This window comes from Elaeis guineensis, chromosome 1, assembly GCF_000442705.2.
Source record: "Elaeis guineensis isolate ETL-2024a chromosome 1, EG11, whole genome shotgun sequence".
In the NCBI taxonomy this organism is placed as follows: domain Eukaryota; kingdom Viridiplantae; phylum Streptophyta; class Magnoliopsida; order Arecales; family Arecaceae; genus Elaeis; species Elaeis guineensis.
The window spans coordinates 154,089,413-154,110,020 of record NC_025993.2 but is presented as its reverse complement, the minus strand read 5'-3'; the positions used below and the strand labels follow the sequence as shown (position 1 = coordinate 154,110,020).

At 36.2% G+C, this 20,608-nt stretch overlaps 1 protein-coding gene across 8 annotated transcripts; it reads left to right on the top strand.

Annotated features, from left to right (window-relative positions):
* Positions 1 to 3,467: 3,467 nt before the first annotated feature.
* LOC105039109 (lysine-specific demethylase JMJ26) lies at positions 3,468 to 11,981 on the top strand. Of its 8 annotated transcripts, XR_012134822.1 has the most exons (14): positions 3,468 to 4,267; positions 4,433 to 4,542; positions 4,733 to 4,832; positions 5,598 to 5,730; positions 5,843 to 5,906; positions 6,030 to 6,744; positions 7,057 to 7,386; positions 7,476 to 7,775; positions 7,858 to 7,930; positions 8,012 to 8,097; positions 8,231 to 8,350; positions 9,103 to 9,208; positions 9,296 to 9,420; positions 9,552 to 10,543. XR_012134822.1 is itself a non-coding variant. In XM_073244420.1 (12 exons), exons 1-12 carry the CDS (start codon positions 3,677 to 3,679, stop codon positions 11,806 to 11,808), a joined length of 2,610 nt encoding a protein of 869 aa, XP_073100521.1. In that variant the 5' UTR covers positions 3,468 to 3,676; the 3' UTR covers positions 11,809 to 11,981. The 8 variants fall into 8 exon arrangements, 3 of the variants coding, with proteins under 3 accessions (XP_073100521.1, XP_019704222.1, XP_073100510.1); XR_012134820.1 differs by adding an exon at positions 11,737 to 11,981 and having other exon boundaries at positions 9,103 to 9,912; XR_012134818.1 differs by adding an exon at positions 11,737 to 11,981 and having other exon boundaries at positions 9,103 to 10,033.
* The last annotated feature ends 8,627 nt before the right edge of the window (positions 11,982 to 20,608 follow it).

Sequence of the window (20,608 nt, the reverse complement as noted above, 5' to 3'; positions counted from 1 at the left end):
ACTAATTAATTATAAAGGTAAATTATCTAAAAGATCCAGAGCTCTTGAATCTATTAGATCAATGAATTAGAGAGCCTTCCTATGATTTCTCTTATAATGTCCCTTGATCAAGGTGTAAAATATGAACAAGTATGAACCATGAAAAGATTTAACTCAACTATGATCCATCAAGCATTTTATTTTTATCCTAATTAAGAGACTCTTCCTTTCTTCTCTTCTCTTATGTTGTCTAAGCATAGGCTATGAAGGGATTCTGACCCGACTATAACCCATCAAGGTTTTCATAAAAAAAGAGAAGAAATGATTTAGAAAATTTTAAACCTTCTACCAATCATCCACTCTTACACTGAATCAAATATGAACTATGAAGGGATTCTGACTCAACGATAGTCCATCAAGTCTCTTGACGAGAGAGATGAAGGGAGAAGACTCTAAAAATTAAAAACTCGAAAAGGGAGATTCAATAGAGTAGACTTCTATTCATGATCTAGCTTCATCGCAAACCCCAGAGGGATTACTTAGCCAGACATAGTTGATTTGAAGTCAAAAATAATAAAATAAAGACTAATTCTACTTGCTGGAATTGAACTTACAAAAATTTAAAATTACAAAATTAAAAGATGCAGAAATTTAAACTATCTTATTGCAGAAATTAAAATTATAAAAATTAAATAAAAAAATAACTAATTTATTTTTGAATAAAAATTCTGATACAAAAATTTTGAACTCCTAAGCCATTAACAAGGCTTGGAGTTTGAACAGAAAATAAAATAAAATTTCTTACAGAACCAGACTTCTCTCCTTCTCTTGGCTTGGGATCAATCTTTCTCTGACCGATTCTCCTTCTCGTGTCTTGAAATTTGAACAAAAAATAAAATAAAATTTCTTAGACCAGACTTCTCTCCTTCTCTTGGCTTAGGATCAATCTTTCTCTGACCGATTCTCCTTCTCGTGTCTTGAAATTTGAACAAAAAATAAAATAAAATTTCTTAGACATTTCTTAGACTTCTCTCTTTCTCTTGGCTTGAGATCAACCTTCCCTTGGCTGACTCTCCTTCTCGTATGTTGAAAGGGTGGAAGAAAGTGAAAACAAGGTGACTAAAAAGTTTTAAAGATGGATATGTCTGTCTGTCACACAGACTCCCTACAAGAATTATGGAGTGAAGAGAGATATCCTATGAATGGAGGCATTAGGCTTTATTTATAGATGTAGGCAGGGAGGAAGATTTTATATTTTTTCGATGTGGGACTAAAAAAAGAGGATAGATGAATGGTTAGGATTTAATTTGAAAAGTATGGATGGATGGATAAGATTCAAGAGCAAAAAAGAATGAAACAATCGGTTAAAATTTTAAAATAAATTTTTTAAAAAAAAATATATTTTTTCTTTCCGCGTCCGTATACCAGGCTTGCACCGCGTCCACTCCGCTTCTTCCTTCTTCCCGCGATCGCCTAGCATTTGGTCTCATGCACCCGTGTCATGGGCCTCCTGTGTTCATGTGGTTCACTATGTATCATGTTTTTCATCAGCCATATCCCACATGCCAGCAGCTCACCAAAACCCAATATATACCAGCTCTCTTTCTCTTTAATTGCCTTGAATGCACATGGGCTCCATGCACAATATGCTAGTTTCCTCCTCCACATGAAGCGTCCAAAACATTTTTTTTCTTATGAGTCGCATGAAGATCAAATGGTCCATGGTAGACCAACAACTTATGTATTGGATTGAATTGACTTCCGACTTTAAATTTAATTTCATTTTAATTTCATTTTTAATCTGGTTTGATCCTTCTAAACCAACAGATCGGGCTTTTCATGTTGGTGCAGCTTTTTCTGTAAAATATATGAAAAAATATCAATTTTAAAAGAATAAATATAATTTGATCCATAAATTAATATTTCTATGGGCAAATTTATACACCTATCAGTTATTGACTATATGTCACGGTAATTAATGGGAATTAACGATCCACTAATTCTACAATTATGGTCCGATAATTTAGCATCATAAAAAGCGAGACCACATGCTCGATGGTTATATCAGAATCATTTATAAAAGGAGGATAAGTGAACAGCATCGGTAAGATATTTTTGAGCTAGAGTTCTGTCATTCTCGATATTCAAATCTACTGTTCATCAATTTTTATTCTGACTTAAGTATCAGAGAGTCTCTGTCAGACACAATTTCGATCTGTGAGAATGCTGTTTTGCAGATGTTCATCACCGACGACAGATGATAGGAAATTGACCGTAGCATGAATAATTATGGTATTGTCAACATAAATGGCAATTGTTGTCAACCATTTATATTAACTTATCTTGTTTACAATTATCATTCATGCACATTTGTAAAGTAGTTAAGCGGCTTTATGAACTCTGTAAAGAGCATATTAACTATTTTTATGTTAACATGTCATATTCACGAATTCACAAATGGTATTTAGGTTTCTTTATAAAGTTAAGCAGTGTTATGAACTTTATTGATTTTTAATATTTTATTTAGACATCACCACTGATATATATATATATATATATATATATATATATATATATATATATATATATATATATATATATATACTGTATTCTCTTCATTTAAAAAAAGATATAATGTGGAAGTGAACATGCAATATATATAAAAAATCAGTTGAAAAATTATTGCACTCACTATATGCACGATCATAGAGTGCAATACTGATGCTCACTATCAATCACCGTAGTATATTGCTGTGGGCCAATCATTAAGATGAGTCTAGGATGCATAGAACTCACACTAGCATGTCTCAATGATTGATGGCACGCATCAGTATGATCAGATATACAATGAATACGATTTTTGATGAAATGATTGTTTCCTCGATTTCTAGCACTGATGATTTATTGTCTATCACAAACAAAACAAATAATCAAAAATAAATTTTTAGATTTTAGATTTTGCAGTAAGTAAAATTTTTACAATCACCGCGTGCAGTGTTGAATGGTGCACAAAGAACCGCTCTTACAGTAATGCTATAGGTGCACCATGCACATAACCTATTTTCTTGCCATGTGGCAAGAAGAAAAGAGATTGGTACAATTCATGAAATTTGTTGCTATACACAAGATGAGTTGATTTGGTACTCGCCAAATCAACAAATAGTTGAAGCCCCATGAATGTTTCATGTGCGTACAATGGGCGCCCCTTAGCAATTTCCTGTATTTTAAACACTTCCATAGTATGTTGCTTTGTGAGGCCAAAACTGAATACTTATGGGAAGCCATTATTTGGGATACCCTAAGCGGTCCGTGGTCCCTAACCCCAAATCCTTATCCAAGCGAGGAAAAGGTTAGATGATTTCGGGTTAACAAAATTGTAGAGGCAGTGACGGAAAAAGGTAACAGCGAGTAATGCTGTTAGGTCAAAATCGTGATCCACACCAATTCCGGAATACAAATCCAGTGGGCCAGCGGACGCAGCCGCGTTAGGAAGGGAAGAATTGGGGCTCGGTCGTAATCTTCAAAGATCTCCTGTAGGTCTTGCACTTGCGAATGGGAGATGGGAAGACTAAATTGTATAGCAGTCGTCGCGAGCTATAAAAATATAAACGGCGCCGGGGATCTCTCATCTCGCTCGTCTTGCGTCGAAGAAAAGATCGCGGATTTGGCGGTGTGATCGAGACGAGAGGCGGCCGCAATGCCGACCCCGGCGATGGAGGAGTCGGAGAGGAGGGAGCGGCTCCGGGAGGAAGCCGTTCGAAGGGTGCTTGCGGAATTCTCTTATCTCTTCGATTCCTCGGATTCGGAAGGGGAGGAGGAGGAGTGGACTGCTTCGGAGGAGAGGAAGAGGTCGGCGAGGAAGAATAAGGGAAAGATGGCGCAGAGAGAGGGCGTGAAGGCCAAGAAGAAGAGAATCTTTCTTAAACAGGGGAAAGGGATCGGCGGGAAGGGGACGGACAGGAAAAAGAAGGATCTTTCCGTGTCTTCTTTGAATCAGAGGACGATGGCGGGGAGAGAGGAAGCGGAGGCAAAGAATTGGATCGGGAAAGGAGATGGGGTGATGATGGATGGTTTTCAGAAACAAGGGAAGGAGCAGAGGATGGACAGAAAACACAAGGAACTTTCGCTGCCTTCTTCTTCTGATTGTTCATCCACTGGCTCTTGTTCTTATGATCGTTTTAGCTCTTCTACTGGCTCTTCTTGTTATGGTCAAGCTAATGGCGATGTGAATCTCGCGTCTTCTCTGTCTTCGATTGAAGTACCTCGGCGTGGAAGAACGAAGGTTGTGGTAAGTTAGCCAAACCCATCCTTGTAGGCATGTATGTTTTGTTGAAAATTGATTTTGATTGCCCTATTGTCATTAAAAATCTTTTTTTTTTCTTCCCAATTTGGATTGATTCTTTGGTTCTCGATTAAAAATGTCGTTTTCACTCCAAATCTTGGACCTGACCAGCCTTCGAAGAGAGGGTGCCATCAGTGCGGCCAGAGGAAGTGGTGGAAGTTGGTGATCAAGTGCTCCTGCTGCAAGAAGAGAGGCTACTGTGCCTTTTGTATCGACCAACGGTACTAGATTTTGCATCCTTCCACGTATCTTGATTCTTTTTAAAAGAATACCCCAATTCTGGCAGCGTTTGATGAATTGCCTATGCATGCCTTCTTCTCTTCCTATTGCCTCCTAGTTATGTGCTTGTTTATATGATCAGTCTTCGGAACATATTAATTTATCTTTGATTTGAGATTGTGAAATCTGTAGGTACCCTCGGATGTCAACGAACATGATTGCAGAGGCTTGTCCAGGCTGCCGTGAAATATGTAACTGCGACCCATGCTTGAGAAACTCAAAGAAATCCGAGGTCTCAAAATCTTCTGGAAAATTTATTATTGTTATTTATTTATGTTGATATCTAATAGTGTGATTGCTGTACAGTTCATCAATCTCGTGATTTAGAGGTAAACTTTGTTTCATTTAAACACAGCTAGTACAGGAGTGGAGTTCATATTTAAGCTCTCACACCTTTTGCTCTGGTTGATTGTTCATCTAGTAGTTACACATTAGCATAGCAAAATCATGACTTCTCTCTATTCTAGTTCACCAATCATTACCAACGGACTAGAGCTGAATCTATGTCATGATGATTTAGTTTCAAAACATTTCATTCTAGAATTCACCTTCACAGACCTTTCCTATTAAAATCATCTATAAATTTGCAGATCAAGTGAAACACTCAATTTTCCATATTGACTTTGTTTTTTTCTTTTTATTTATTAATTTGCTTTTGGTAAAGGTGAACTTTGTGTTTATTGATTTGGTATATTGTATGATTTGCAGAGCAAAGACACATTGGTCTTCCTAGTATAAGGATTGCAGTCAATGTCATTCATGCATATATATCAACCTTATATGTAGTGTTTTGCTGAATTTCATACATGATAAAAATAAGCTCCTGTCTATTCAGTTCATAGACCTTAAGACAGTGGAAATAAGGCTATTTTGCAAGAGGCTGTATCTAGAGATTGTGAATGCAATGTTTGCAATCCACGTGCTTTTTTTCTTTTTTTCTTTTTTAATTTTAAATCTAATGTGCTTTTGAACACTACCTTTATTTTTTGGCATGCAGAATTCACTTGGCAATATGAACAAGGTTGATAAAATTAATTACATTGGTTATACATTGCATTATCTACTGCCTTATTTGGAACAGTTGAACCAAGAGCAATTGAAAGAGAGGAAGATAGAAGCCAGAATTCGAGGTACCAAATGCGTGGAAGTCACAACTTTGAGAACAATTTCTGAACTCTTTCAGTCTTTTCTTTAAGGAATATGTCAGTCGTATTTGACTTTCTGCTTTCTACATGTGAACAGGAGTGGCATTGGCTGAGTTGAAGCTGGAACCGGCAGAGTGTCGAAAAGATGAACGCATATTCTGGTACCAGATGCTCCTCCCTGTATTAACATAGTGCCAGATTTGTTTTACAATCTGGTCTAATGAATTGCCAATTTTCCTAATCTTGTGAAAATTGAACTTTCCATTCTTATTTTCTTGATGCAGTAACAATTGTCGGACTTCCATTTTTGACCTTCATAGAAGCTGTCAGAGTTGCTCATATGAACTATGCCTTAGCTGCTGTAAGGAGATTCGTGAAAACAATCTACGTGGTTCTTGTGAAGAAGTGATACTCAATTACCCAAACAGGGGAAAAGCCTATGTGCATGGTGGAGATCCATTACCAGAGGCCGCCCATCGAATAGAGATGAGTGTACCTGACCATGGGACTCGACTTGCTGTTATGTGGAAGGTGCATTCTAGTGGCAGCATTCCTTGTCCCCCGACAGAATTTGGTGGATGTGGTGCTTCTCTTCTTGACTTGATGCACATGCTTCCTAAAAATTGGTTATTAGATCTTGAAGCTAGAGCGAAATTCCTAGCCAGAAATTTTGGATTTCCACAACAACCAGGTATCTCTGTAAAAGCGAGATGCAGCTGCTCTTGTTCTGGTAATAAAAATTCAAGAAAAGCAGCTTCCAGGGAGAAATCAGCTGACAACTATCTGTATTGTCCATTATCAAATGATATTAAGCAAGATGACTTAAAACACTTCCAGAGGCACTGGATCAAGGGAGAACCAGTAATTGTGCGTGGGGTGCTTGAACAAATGTCACAGCTGAGCTGGGAGCCAGCGCTTATGTGGCGCGCAATACGTGGCAGTAAAGCTAGTCCAGAATTATCACAATTGAAGGCTATTGACTGTCTGGCTTGCTGTGAGGTTAGTTCATTTGAGCTGACAAAAAATGCTTAGTTATTATATTTCTCCTAGATAATGGCAGTCCTATGATTAATGTGTGTTCTCAGTATAAGCTTTTTCCTCGTATTATGAAAATTCCCTGTATAATGTTATGTCTTCAAATTTGAGCTAAAATGCTAACATGAAATCTAGATATAAGCTCCCTGAGTTATTATAATGACATAAAGTGGATGAACTGAAGTTCTGATTGTGATTATTCTTTATTTTGAGATGTTTTTTTGACTGTTTTATATATATCACATGACTGTTTTATATTATCATGAAATAATGTAGGTTGAAATAGATACCAATCAATTTTTCAAAGGCTACACGGAAGGAAGAATGTATGAAAATCTGTGGCCTGAAATGCTTAAATTGAAGGATTGGCCCACATCCAATCACTTCGACGAGGTTTTGCCATGTCATGGCGATGAGTACATAAACTCCTTGCCTTTTCAAGCATATACAAATCCAAAGTCTGGCCCATTAAATGTTGCTGTTGCTCTCCCTGATGACATCTTAAAATTGGATATGGGGCCAAAATCATATATTGCATATGGGATGGCAGAAGAGCTTGGAAGGGGAGATTCTGTGACAAAGCTTCATTGTGACGTGTCTGATGCGGTAATCTTACTCTGCTTATTAAATGTTGTATAATATAGGATTTTAATCTTAATAGCATGAGTAGGCTTATGATTTATCTTGGTATTCAGGTTAATGTTTTGATGCATACTACTGAAGTAGTACTTTCTAAGGAGCAAAAATCTGCAATAAAGGCATTGAAGAAAAAACATAGGGATCAAGATGAGAGAGAACAGGAAAAGGGTGGGGAACAAGGAGACTTTGTTTGTTTACCAGAGGTGATGGTTGAAAGTGATCAACTGATAGATTCGATCAGAAAAGGAGGTGCTTTATGGGATATTTTCCGGAGAGAGGATGTCCCAGCATTACAAGCTTACCTTCGAAAACATTCAAAAGAATTTAGACATATATATTGTTCTCCAGTTGAACAGGTTGGTAGCTATATTACCTGCAAATTATGATTGTTGTATTTTTTTATATAATTCTAAATAAGTCTTTTTCTTAATACCTCAGGTTTTTAATCCGGTCCATGATGAAACATTTTATCTGACTATTGAACATAAAAGGAAACTCAAGGAGGAATTTGGTCAGTTAATTTGTTTCTGGCATTATGGATTATCCTTTGGGTAGCTTCCACATGCATATTTAACCATTAACATGCTTGCAGGAATTGAACCATGGACATTTGTACAACGGCTTGGAGAAGCAGTCTTCATACCAGCTGGTTGCCCCCATCAAGTGAGAAATCTAAAGGTACTTGGCATTTGAATCATCATGGGCATCAACAAAATTCTTATTCAAATAGTTAATACTTGCTTGTTCAAATCATTATGTCCATGTTTTGTTGATATTTTTCCTATTCATCTAATTATGTACTTCTTTACAGTCATGCACAAAGGTTGCCCTCGACTTTGTTTCACCTGAGAATGTTGGAGAATGTATCCGTTTGACTGACGACTTTCGGTTGCTTCCAAAAAATCATCGGGCCAAAGAAGACAAACTTGAGGTAACACCTGTCCTGCTTGTCTGGGTTGAAACCTGAAAAATAATGAGTGCGTAGAAATGGTAAGAAACCATATGATGTCACACTTCAAAAATTTTAGAATCCTGCAGAACTTAAAATAGAAAACCAGAGGCACTCTATCATGTGATTATGGTGTCTAAAATTATGTCATCTTGTGTCTTTGATAGCTTGGTTTCTTCAATTATTAAACCAGCTTTCTCGAGTGGGTTCTACCAAAACAAAACTTGCCCTGGTTCACTGGGTTGTTTACCTATCTTAAAAACATACAATGCCATACAAAGAGAAAAAGCAAATGAGCAAGATCAAAATAAAGGCTCTTTACTTCAATGCGTTGGTTGTCCTCTCAGCCAACAACCTCAAAAACCGTTATAATCTTTTTTGATTTAGAAGAGCTATACACATCAACTTAGGCATATACATTTCTCAAATGACAAAATTTTCAGTGACCATTGCCTCTGCTGTTACTTGCATATGAACAAAATTTTCAAGATTCAAATCAGTATTTGATTCCAATAGTCAGCTGGTTGGGATTCCTCTCCACATGGGAGAGGTCAAGAGTTCAAATCCTAATGGTGGCAGCGCATCTGTATTTCTTTCTTTTTTTTTTTTTTTTTTATACAAGCGGGAGGGTGCTCACACTAATCTGGTGTGAGCACAACCCAAAAGGTCAAGAAACAAAATATCATGCAAGTCTCGGGGATAAGTCTGACTCTGATGCTAGATTCAATCATCAGTGTGCTCAGCCACATAGGAGGTGATCCAGTCAATGGCGCTGTTCGCCTACTGGAAGACGTGCTGAACAGAGTCACAAAGACAGTTCCAAATGTTCTCAAGGAGCGGGTGGGCATCCAACTACATCGTGTCGCTTTGAATATAGCCTATCACGATGGCAAAGTCTTTGTCAATGATAATCCTTTCTGCTCGCAGCTCCTATCGAGCATGGACAATGCCAGCCCAAGTGGTGGGAGCTTAATTTTCGGGATGGAAAGCTTGAAGAAATGTGATCTCCTACCGCTAGCAGTCTCGCATTCAGTCTTCAGATGACAAACTCAGTATCTCTCTTGCCATCTCTAACAAACCCAACATCTCTCCTACTATCTCTGACACTGCCGTCGAAATTTATCTTGACACACCCCGAATGGGGGCTCCTAGGAAATGAAAATAATCCTCTGGGTCACTATAGGAGCAGCAAGAGAGCCTTAGGGATTAGAGGCATCAAGGAGTGGGCCGGCAACGTCGAAGCAGCAAAACTCGGTGGCCAAGCAGAGAGCTCTTTCCAGTACTCGATGAATGGGAACCACCTCAGCTTTAAAGATCAAGCTATTTCTGAAGAGCCAGATCTGATACGCGATATATGTCATCCTCCCCCCCAGGGCACCAGTCGACCTCGCAGCAGTATTCCAGCAGATAGCATCCAGAAAGTGATCTAGTCGAGACCCACTGTTCGCCTCCCACAGCTGACCATCTGTACTCCTCCAAATCAGCCTCACTCTCGAACAGCGCAGGAAGGCATGCTTCGTTGACTTCTTCAGCCCGCAGATCAGGCAAGAGACTGCAAGTTTCATACCCCTCTCCCTGCGTAATGTGTGCGTCGGAAGGCAGTCTCAGACAATCTTCCAAAGAAATAACCTCAATTTAGGATGAGCAGCTGCTCTCCAGATCCAGGTTGCTTCAATCCTGTTGCTCCATACCCCTATCCATGAGTAATGTGCGCATTTGTATTTCTTTAAAAAGAAAAAGTCAGTCTTCTAATGCAGTCACTAGGCCTTCATATGACTATGGATGTCTCCATGACCTTGTCATGCACTACTTCCCTAGTCATTTTCCTTCCGAGAAAGGGGAGCTCCATTCAAGGGGAGGCTGAAAATCTATTTCTTTATTAACTTGAGGGTCCTTTGCTACTATGTGTCCATGGTTAGCTCTTATACCCTAAAACATGTGCGGCTGTGGCTACATCTGAAATGGCACGGACTGCTCTAGCGAAAACTGTGCTTCTAGAATTTCCCTAGTGCTACAGATTTAAGAAATGGCCTTGTAGCTAGGCTTGATATTAAGATAATTGTGTTGACTTCAGCTTGCGTGCTTGATGTTGTGATTTTACTAGGCTTGAAGCAAGGGCTTAATCCTATGATTTTATCTTAGATGACACCAACATTTATTGCGAAAATAACGTGAGTTATGAATTTTATTATGCTCAGTTTTCACTTTGATAACTGCTTGATACATTGATCTTCCAATAATTATTTCAATGCTTGTGTACGTTTCCATCATCAGCATAAATCTATAAGTGAGACATAATTTTCTTTAGAGATTTGACAGGTGAAGACATCATTTGGGACAAGGATGAACCAAAAATTCCCGAATTTTGTTTGAGTGTCGAATAATTGAAAAGTATATGTAGAAAATTGATCTTGATGTCATCCAAAAGGCATATTGATTTAATTAACATGAACTTTTTGATAAAAGTAAAATATTTTCTAATAGCAATATTTGATTTCATAAACCTGATCCTTGGAATTAACTTATGGGACTTGATATCCAATTACAGGTCTGAATTATGATCACATAAGACCATGGCTATGTTTTGTACCTAACAAGTCTTAAGAATGGTGCTGGTGCCATTTAACATCAGAATATGGCTGAAAATAGGATTAAATCAAGATCAGTTTTATTGTTTTAGGAGCAATGGGCCAAATGGAACCAAGCTTTTTGCTAAGTGAGCTGCAACCAAGATTAAGATTAGGATAAAAGCCATAATCTTATTGAAATCAAAATAATGATTTGATGATCAAAATTACATGTGGATCATCATCAAATATAAAATTCAGATGGTTGTGGGTTGAACATGAAGAAAAAAATGGGAACAAGATGAGAGTGTTCAGGTAAATAAGTTGAGAGAACAAATTACATGGGTTGATGGAAAATCAGGTAGAAATTTGGATCAGGGTTGGAAGAATGTGTAGATCAAGGAAAAAAAATGATGAATATTGTTAGAGGATGATATGCTGGGAATAATATCAAGGTCTGTGATCAGGAATTTTGGTGATAATGTTTTTGTTATTATTAGTTTTAGTTTGTTTTGAGACCATAATCAACGTAAATTTCAAATTAGGCTTTTTAGCATGTACCTCTTTGTGCTAAGAGGTGCATTCAACAAATTTTTCTGCATGATGCCTGTATGTTTGTTAGGGCTAATTTGTTGCTTAAGGTGAAGCGATGAAGTGTCCGATAAACATTAACTTCTGGCAACGAACGTAGTTTGAGGTTGCATTTCTTTCTTCAAGTAGGTGACAGACATGATGAAAAAAGATTCATTTGTTCATGGGTTGTTTTTGTTTCTAAGCTTTTGCACTTGCACTGCATGACAGGTGAAAAAGATGGTAATACATGCTGTCAACCATGCTGTGAAGACTTTGCAGGATTTGCTGCGCTCTCAATAAAAAAAAGGGTTAGCGCCCATCTAACGACTAACAAGCTGCAGACCCAATGCCACCATCCAGATACAACCCCCCCTGTTAATTTCACCAAAAGGGATGAATAAATAACAGATTTTATTTTTGTAATTTAAACAATTCAATTGATCAAATAAGGATGGTGCTTTCTTTATGTTTAATGGGTCTTATCAGTGGAGTTGTAAAGCTGTCCTTGAAGTTTCTCTTTCTAAATGTTTTCATTCATGTTTATACATCTAAATGTTGTAACCATCTCCAGTATGATAGCAGAAAGGCCACCAGAAAATTCATCAAACAAAGCAATCCTATGCCGGGGTGCGGGGAAAGTTTGTGCTCTCTTAAAGAGGATGGAATGGAAACAAGGGTCCTAAAAATTCTAGGAAGCTGTGGCTGGAGTGATAGTGGTTCGAGCAGAAGTGATTTTTAAGTAAAGACGAGTAATGATCTTTAAACTGGGATATAAGTTAGCCAATTTTTTTTATCCATTCGCAAGCTTTAAAAGGGAATCGAATTTTCATTCATAATGGGAAACAATTTTAGGAAGAGATGTTGGACTGGTTTGTTAACTGTTTTCTATGTTTTTTTTTCCCTCGTATATTAGATCACTGCTATATCCTTCAACTACCTTCCCTGTCTCCTATAACTTTAGTACAATAAGTGTTTCTCAACGTCATCTTTTCCAATTTTATCATATATGTATTTCAATGTTCCTGTTTGTATAAAGTTTTTCATCAAGTCTGTAACATGTGTCAATCGTATAGAACCAGTTTAGGTCGCAACGTATAGTGATTGCAATCACCTCCTATATGTCGAACATGCGTATGTGAGGGAGTCTAACGTGGAAAAAAAAAATGGAAATAAATTGAAGGAAGGATTGGTGCCAAACAAAGGGTGGTTGTAATGTCAGAGTCGTCGGAATCTAATCCACGGTATCATTGCGCCGTACATCACATATTGCGATCACAATATGTAGTGATAAATTGTTTTCTAATTACACGATATATCAAAGGCGCCTTTGCAGTTAAGCTAACGGCTCCAGATTTATTGCATATTTTTCTGCGACCTTTTTTTTACAATATTTAACTTGTGAAATAATAAACTCCCGTCGAGTAATTGATTTGGAGGCCCGAACATCTCTTTTTTTTTTGTTTATTGTGATGTAGAAGAATAAATAACTCAATTGGATGCGTAGGGTATTGTGCATGCGTGTGCGCCTATGTGAGAGAGAGAGAGAGAGAGAGAGAGGAGTCAACCAAGCGCCAACAAACATAACATACTGCAGGGTGTCCATTTCATGCACATAAAAAAATAAATTTTGGGGATTGGTGCAGTCTAAAAAATTGATTGTTAAAAGGAAAAAGGGGAATGGCGATTGGTAGGATACCGTAAAACTTATCCAACGCATATCGGAACCGTTTAAAATTATATTACCCGAATCCACCCTAAATCTAATTAAAAATTTGCTGAAAAATTTCAAATCTAGTAAATCTGTCCAGTATCCGAAGCCGCCCAATTAAACTTTTCTGGGATCAAGTTATTTGGATCAGCGGCTGCCTAAGCTAGAATTATAAAAAAAATATAAAATAAATATAAGAATAGGGAAGAAAATCTTTGCATAATAACCTGAATATAATTACTATGAAATAAAAATCAATAATATCAGCTCTCCAACCCACCTTAAATCCTAATGGTTTTAATTTTAAATTCTAAATCCTTCCCAAATATTATATAGAGTTTTATTAAATAAGTCTCATTAGAATTCTAGATGGATTTAGATATCACCATCCTTACTGTTAAATATTGAATTACCAAAGGTATCAATGGGCCGGCATTATTTTATGTGTTCACAAAATAGGCTCCCCCCATGCAATTTTCTTAAATTATAGGGGGACGGCTTATCTATCATATTAATTTTAATTGGACTTCTCCTGTAGCAATTATATGTAGCTATAATCTTCTGTTTAATATAAAAGATTGAATTAAAAGAAGAATAGATGGAGAAGAAAGGATGATAGAGAAAAAGATGGATAAATTTTTTATCCATCCTTTTATATATTTGATGAAATATGGAAGGATGGATAGAAATGATTTTCTCCTCTATTTGGTATAGAAAGAATAAGAGAAAGGATAGATGATATTTGTATAATATTTTTATTAAACTATTTTTTGATAAAAATATTATGATTATCAATTTATAACACTTATTTATAGTAAAGAAATAAACAACATATAAACTTATAATCTTTATAATTTATAAATATATAAAAAATATATATAAATATTTAATTTAATACATCATTTTATAAACTAATTATATAAATAACTAATTAATTTATAATTTAGTTTAAATAGTTAATATAGTTAATTAAAAATAGTAAATATAAATAGAGATATGGAAGATAATATAATTAATTATTATAATTATGAAAATTATATATTAAAATTAAAATAACGACTAATAAAATTTAATAGTATATGATTAATAATGCATATAAAAATATATATAAATAATATAAATAAAATAGTGAAGAAGTATTATAGTTTTATTAAAAAGTTAATAAGAAGTAATTTTGTCAATGCAAAAGCCTATCCTTCAATACTCCATCCATCTTTCCTTCATCCTTCCAATTCGAGAGGATGCAAATTAGTGGGCTAGGATGGATGAACAATCCCTCATCTCTATAACTTTTTGAACCAAACAATGGATGGAGATCATCTATCTTTTCAATCCATCCATCCATCTTCTCATGACTCCAACCAAACACAGGATAGCTGTTAACAAATATAGAGAAAAATTATAGTTTCCATCACCATGCAATAGAAAAGAGTATCATTAAACTACATTATAAATCTAGATCTAAGGATCTATTCACAATCTTTGTTGCCCCTTTCGAGGTTATAGAATTGAATTATTGAAGAGATGGACTACCCAGGAGGCTGGTAACAACAAGCCTCAATTTTTCATTTAGGGCTCGTTTGGTTTGTAAAAAATAGAGGGAGGAAGAGGTAATTTTTGAAAACTGGAAAGAGGATATCTTATTTGGTTAGAGTTTTAAGTAAAGAGAGAATGAAAAAAAAATTTCTATGAGAAGATACTTTTCACATTTCATAGGAAATGAAAATCATGGAGAAGGTAAATTTTGAACTTTTTCATATAATGAAAATTGATAATGCCTTTTTCTTTTCAAAAATATCCGTTTAAAATTTACGACTAAGATTTTACAAAATATCAATAGATGGTTATGATAAACTACTAAGTAGTGATATATGCCAAGATTAGGGATGAGCATGGTTCGGTTTGGATCGATTTCATGCTCAAATCTAAGCTGAACCAGCCTTAAATGGTTTGATATTTTTAAAAATCAAATCGAACCAATAGAAGATTGAAACAAAACCAACATGGTTTAAACGGTCTAGTTTGGTTTGATTTATTGATTTTTTTTTATGATTTATGAAGACTTATTTTCTTTTCATACAAGAGTACCATCAAGAGAATTTATCAAGTAAAATAATTTAAATTGATATAAAATATTATCATACAACAAAATAAATTCTTAAATAAACACCATCAAATATATTATAAAAAAATAAACAATTCAATAAGTCACTTAGGGTTTAAGGCTAATCAACACAAAAATAAATTGATAAATAACACCATAAATTTAAAATTATTTTCTAATATATTAATAATCTAATATAAACAACATCCTAGCAAAAATGACGTCATTTTATTAAAGCCGATTTGGTTCGATTTGAAAACGATTTTATTTACTGACAAACTTGAATCAATTCAAACTTATTTTTTATATGTTAAAAACCAACCAAACCAAACCGAATAAAATTTAAACCAAACCAAACCTATGGTTTGGTTCGATTTCACTGATATGATTAGTTCAGATTCGATTTTTGCTCACCCCTAGCCAAGATCTCCATTTTCTCTTCTTATAAAAACCTCAAAAAAGTATTATTATAATATTTATTATATTTTAATATTTATAATAATATAAAACTCACATCATAGTCAACTCATGTATTTCCAAATTTTTTGAGTTGGATGAGTATTTGTTCAAAAATGTTTGAGATGGCAAATACTTAAATTAAGAATAAAATGATGAAAAAATAATTAAGATGAAATGAAAATATAAAATAAAAATCTTGGAGAGTACACTAAAAGGAAAGAAAATCTTGAATAGTATGCATGGAATCATATGCTATTTTTAAAACAATATCAAATATATTAATGATAGAAATGCTTAATGAATAAGAATACTTGACTTGAAATAGTCGGAAAAAAAAAACTAATGATTATAATCATGATTATAGATAATATGAAAAAAATGTCAAAATTCTACATACTTATCATTTAACCAAATGCTTAATGTTTAGTTTCTACAAGAACATAGTTGTTAGTAATTCTAAGAATCATTTGGCCTAGGAAAAATAAGAAATAGAAATGGGTAGGGGTGAAAGAGGATCGGATAATATCTGTCTGATCTATTTTTGTACCCAAATCTATCCAAAAATAGATAAAAATTTGAGTATCTGATTAATATTCATACTTATATCTATAGCCATTAAATAAAAATAGATATAAATATGGATAGATAATTATTTGATTCGAATCTAAATATCTGATTTCATTTGTACTCTTATTTAATTTTATATAGTATTTATAAATTTTTTAAAAAAATAAATGATAATATTAACATACTATTTGTTTGATTTATTATTTATTTTGTAATATCTTTGGTTCTATGGTTATAAAATTTAACCATCCCGACTTGTATATATAATTATATTAATATCTCAGATATCCAATTTATATTTGTATCCATTTAAAATAAATATAAATATAAAATTTTGCATCCAAAAAATATCTATATCTATTTTTATTAAATAAAATAAATACAGATATGCATAGACTAGCATACGATCCATATCGGATCAGTTTTTGACCCTAGAAATAAGACTCCTCCAAACTAAATAACTAAAATGAGAGTCATTCGTTGCAAGTCCAATTCCTCCAAACCAAATATATTCTAATAATATAATATATAAAACATAAATTTAAAAATTTAGATGGAAATGATCAACTAATCCATTAAAAAGTTACATAATGTATGGTTAATGTATCTGTGATTATGAACGACCAAATTTTGACTCCAAGCAATGGATGTACCCAAAAAAAAAATCATGAGAAATTGACATAAAAAAGCACTATTCGTGCAGCATAATTCAGCCATTAATCTATAAATGAACAATTAATAAAATGAAGACATACCATAAATTATTTGGTTCGATGCCTTTTCTCGCGCTACCCAATGGAGGATTTCCAAGGTTTTGAATCCAATCATGTGAATCCAAGGCTTTGAATTTGTGGGGCTGCAAACATCAATGGAGTATAAGACATGAACAAAAGATGGATCCAAACAAAAGAGATGTGAGATTAAATGCAGAATTAGAAGAGGTGATTAAACTAGGTGATGATAACAAATAGGATGGGGATTTTAATGTAAAATAAAGGGAACAATAAGACTGCGAAAACTAGCCCAGGGGTTCATCTCTACCTATGGATCCATAAATACTCAGATTATAGGCTTTGTCAATAGCTATTGCTTAAACTTTAATGCAGAACAGGACTCGGTGGGTTTGCATTTTTAATTTGTATTATGCTTACGGATTCGCTTATGAGATCATAGGCAGGTGAAACAAGAACTTGACGAGGGGAAAGAGGAGAAAGCGAAAAATTTTCCAAATCTAAAGGCATTAACCCTGAAAGGAGGAATATTGTAGTGTTATAATAGTGGGAGATCAAACAAGAATTTGATGGAGGGAGAAAAAAACAAAAAAAAAAAAGAGAAAACTTTTTCAAATCCGAACCCATTTCAATCCATTTTTTTGAGGGTCTTGCACCTCCTTTGGCCCCTCTATTTATATAGTGAAGAAAGGCTCTTACTCAAATTCTTGACTGTGGAGCACCCATAGCTCGCACTCTAAAATACAAGTTGGTTTGGGTGAAGAAGAAGACTACAACTAGAGAAATGAAAAATGAAAATGAAACACCTGATTGAGTGGTGCTGGATTTGCATGAAGTCTTATACAAGAAAAGTGCGCACACTAGCGCGCCTCAATATATAGATAGATACATATATACATACATACATATACATGCATAAATATATAAAATATATATAATTTTATTCACATATATCAATAAATATATATATACATAAAAAGGTATATGCATGTGTATATATATTTTTATTCATCTAAAACTGATTGAGATGTCAATACTTACCTTCATATCATTATCAATATATACATTTTTTATCATCATCTACCCATACAAGTTGATGATAATTTTTTTGAGGCAAACCCTTGCTAGGATCATCAATTAAAAAATTACTAAACACCCTTCACATATGGAAGAAATGAAGAAAAATATAAGAGATCATGCACCACTCAGATCCATTTTCGCAAGAAGAGTATGCAGGGCTTCCTTCAGGAACCTACAAGAGATATTTATACTGTTCTTTTCCAGTTGAATACCCAAAATACCCTTGCGGTCAAAATAAAAGATGTTGACGGGCGTCAGGGAAAACGGCAGTGGTGTCTTCAATTAATCCGGCACTTTCTCTGGTTTCTAATCGCCGGAGTGGCACAAATCGCGGACGAGTAATCTGGAAACTCCCAGCTGGAATACTGCTGCATTCCAATTAACGTGATCTCAAACGGAAAAGAAGTAAACTCTTTTTTTTTTTTTCTTTTTTTTTATGAGAGACTTGGTTGACACAATTGACCATGATTGGAGTGGTAGAGGTCCCCCTCTTGTCGTGGTCAATTCTTTTATCATATTGTATCACAATAATGAATAAAATTTATTTGTTATTTCTTATACCTTCTTTTCTATATATTCTCTAAGTCAATTGCCCAACAAATTTAAAATCTTCTTACCGAGACATAAAAAGAATCTAAGCACCTCTAATTAATTTAAGCATGGATCAAGAAGGAGAATTTTTTTTTTGGTGAACGTCAAAACTAATAGTAATCTAATTAATATTATTATTGGAATAGAAAATCAAAAAACTAAGCCAGCTAAAGATCTTAATTTAGATAAACTTGATTTCGCTATGACCAATTTTTGACGAGGTAGATCTCTTGTTACAATTGTTATTGTTGAGATTTGAAATATTTTTCCATTTGGCCCTACAAATATTAGAATCTTTTTGTTTGAAATTTACTCACTGAGAAAGTAATTTAATGAAAATTATTTTTAAAATTGAAAAATTAAGTTGCTTTAGTATAGTTTAAATATTAAAAATAATCATGAAAATTCCGACTTAGGGAGAGTTTTCCCATTGGACTCTAGCAATATTAAAATCTTTTTGTTGAAAAATTATTATTTGATAATATAGTCTAGCTAGACTATTTTTTGAATTGAAAATCAAGCAATCAATCTAGTTTTATGCAATTTAAGATTCTTCATTTAGATAAGCTCAAGTTTTGCTAAAACTAACTGTTGGTGCAAAAATCTGCTTGCGCCAGAGAAGCTGGAGTCGAGGGAGTCGCGGTCGCCGCCGGGACCTGCAAAGGAAGTCTAAATCGGAGGTGGGGTTGCTCCGGCAAGACCCTCTGACGCTCAAGTCAGTTCTCTGCCTCAATAAGAATGGAGTGCTCGAATGGAGAATTTAGCAGAGTTTTGAGGTAAAAATGAGAGCTTATAGAATAACGTATCTCGGGTCCCCTTTTTATAGGCGGAGGGCTCAACAAACTGATAGCGACGTTCATAACCGTCTCGTAGTGGGCCGCCCACTGTCAGGAGGAATTTGTTGCGAGGAGTAGTGGAGTAGACCCGTGGCCCTCACTGCAGCGCGCCACGTGGAGTCTGCTGCAGGGAGTGGAGCAGCGTCTGTTGTCGCGACTTGCCAGCGGATGGAAGGATCGCGCAGTATCTGTTACAGAAGGTGGAGCAGGATCGTGGGCATCATAGCGGTCTGCCCGAGAATAATGGAGCCGCGCGGGATCTGTCGCAGGAAGTGGAGCAGAGTCATGACCGTCATAGCGGTCTGTCAGGAAATGATGGAGCTGCGCGGAATCCGTCGCAGGAAGTGGAGCAGGATCGTGGTGGTTGCTGTGTTGCGCCAGAAAGTGCAGATTCGTCGGCTGAAGTTCGGCAGTGGTCGGAGCTGGTGACGGAGCCTGGCTCCCGTAGGAGCCCGGGCGGAGCCCTCCTTGTGATTGAAGTCGTGGGCGGAGCCCGGCTCTCGTAGGAGTCCGGGCGGAGTCCTCTCGGAGTTGAAGTCGTGGGTGGAGCCCGGTTCCCGTGGGAGTCCGGGCGGAGTCCCCTGCAATTAAAGTCAGGTGCGAAGTCCGGCTCCCATAGGAGTCCGGACGAAGCTTACCGGCAGTTGAAGTTGGCGACGGAGCCCGGCTCCCGTAGGAGTCCGGGCAGAGTCCTCCTTGAGGTCAGAGTCGTGGGCGGAGCCCGGCTCCCGTGGGAGTCCGGGCGGAGTCCCCTCGGAGTTGAAGTCGTGGGCGGAGCCCGGCTCCCGTAGGAGTCCGGGCGGAGTCCTCTCGGAGTTGAAGTCGTGGGCGGAGCCCGGCTCCCGTGGGAGTCCGGGCGGAGTCCCCTGCAATTAAAGTCAGGTGCGAAGTTCGGCTCCCGTAGGAGTCCGGACGGAGCTTACCGGCAGTTGAAGTTGGCGACGGAGCCCGGCTCCCGTAGGAGTCCGGGCGGAGTCCTCCTTGAGGTCGGAGTCATGGGCGGAGCCCGGCTTCCGTGGGAGTC

Coding starts and splice junctions, on each gene's coding strand:
- LOC105039109 (XM_019848663.3), top strand. CDS start 3,677: ATGCCGACCCCGGCGATGGAGGAGTCGGAGAGGAGGGAGCGGCTCCGG. Junction 7,387..7,475: donor ATTGTGACGTGTCTGATGCG/GTAATCTTACTC, acceptor CTTGGTATTCAG/GTTAATGTTTTGATGCATAC. Junction 7,931..8,011: donor GAAACTCAAGGAGGAATTTG/GTCAGTTAATTT, acceptor ACATGCTTGCAG/GAATTGAACCATGGACATTT.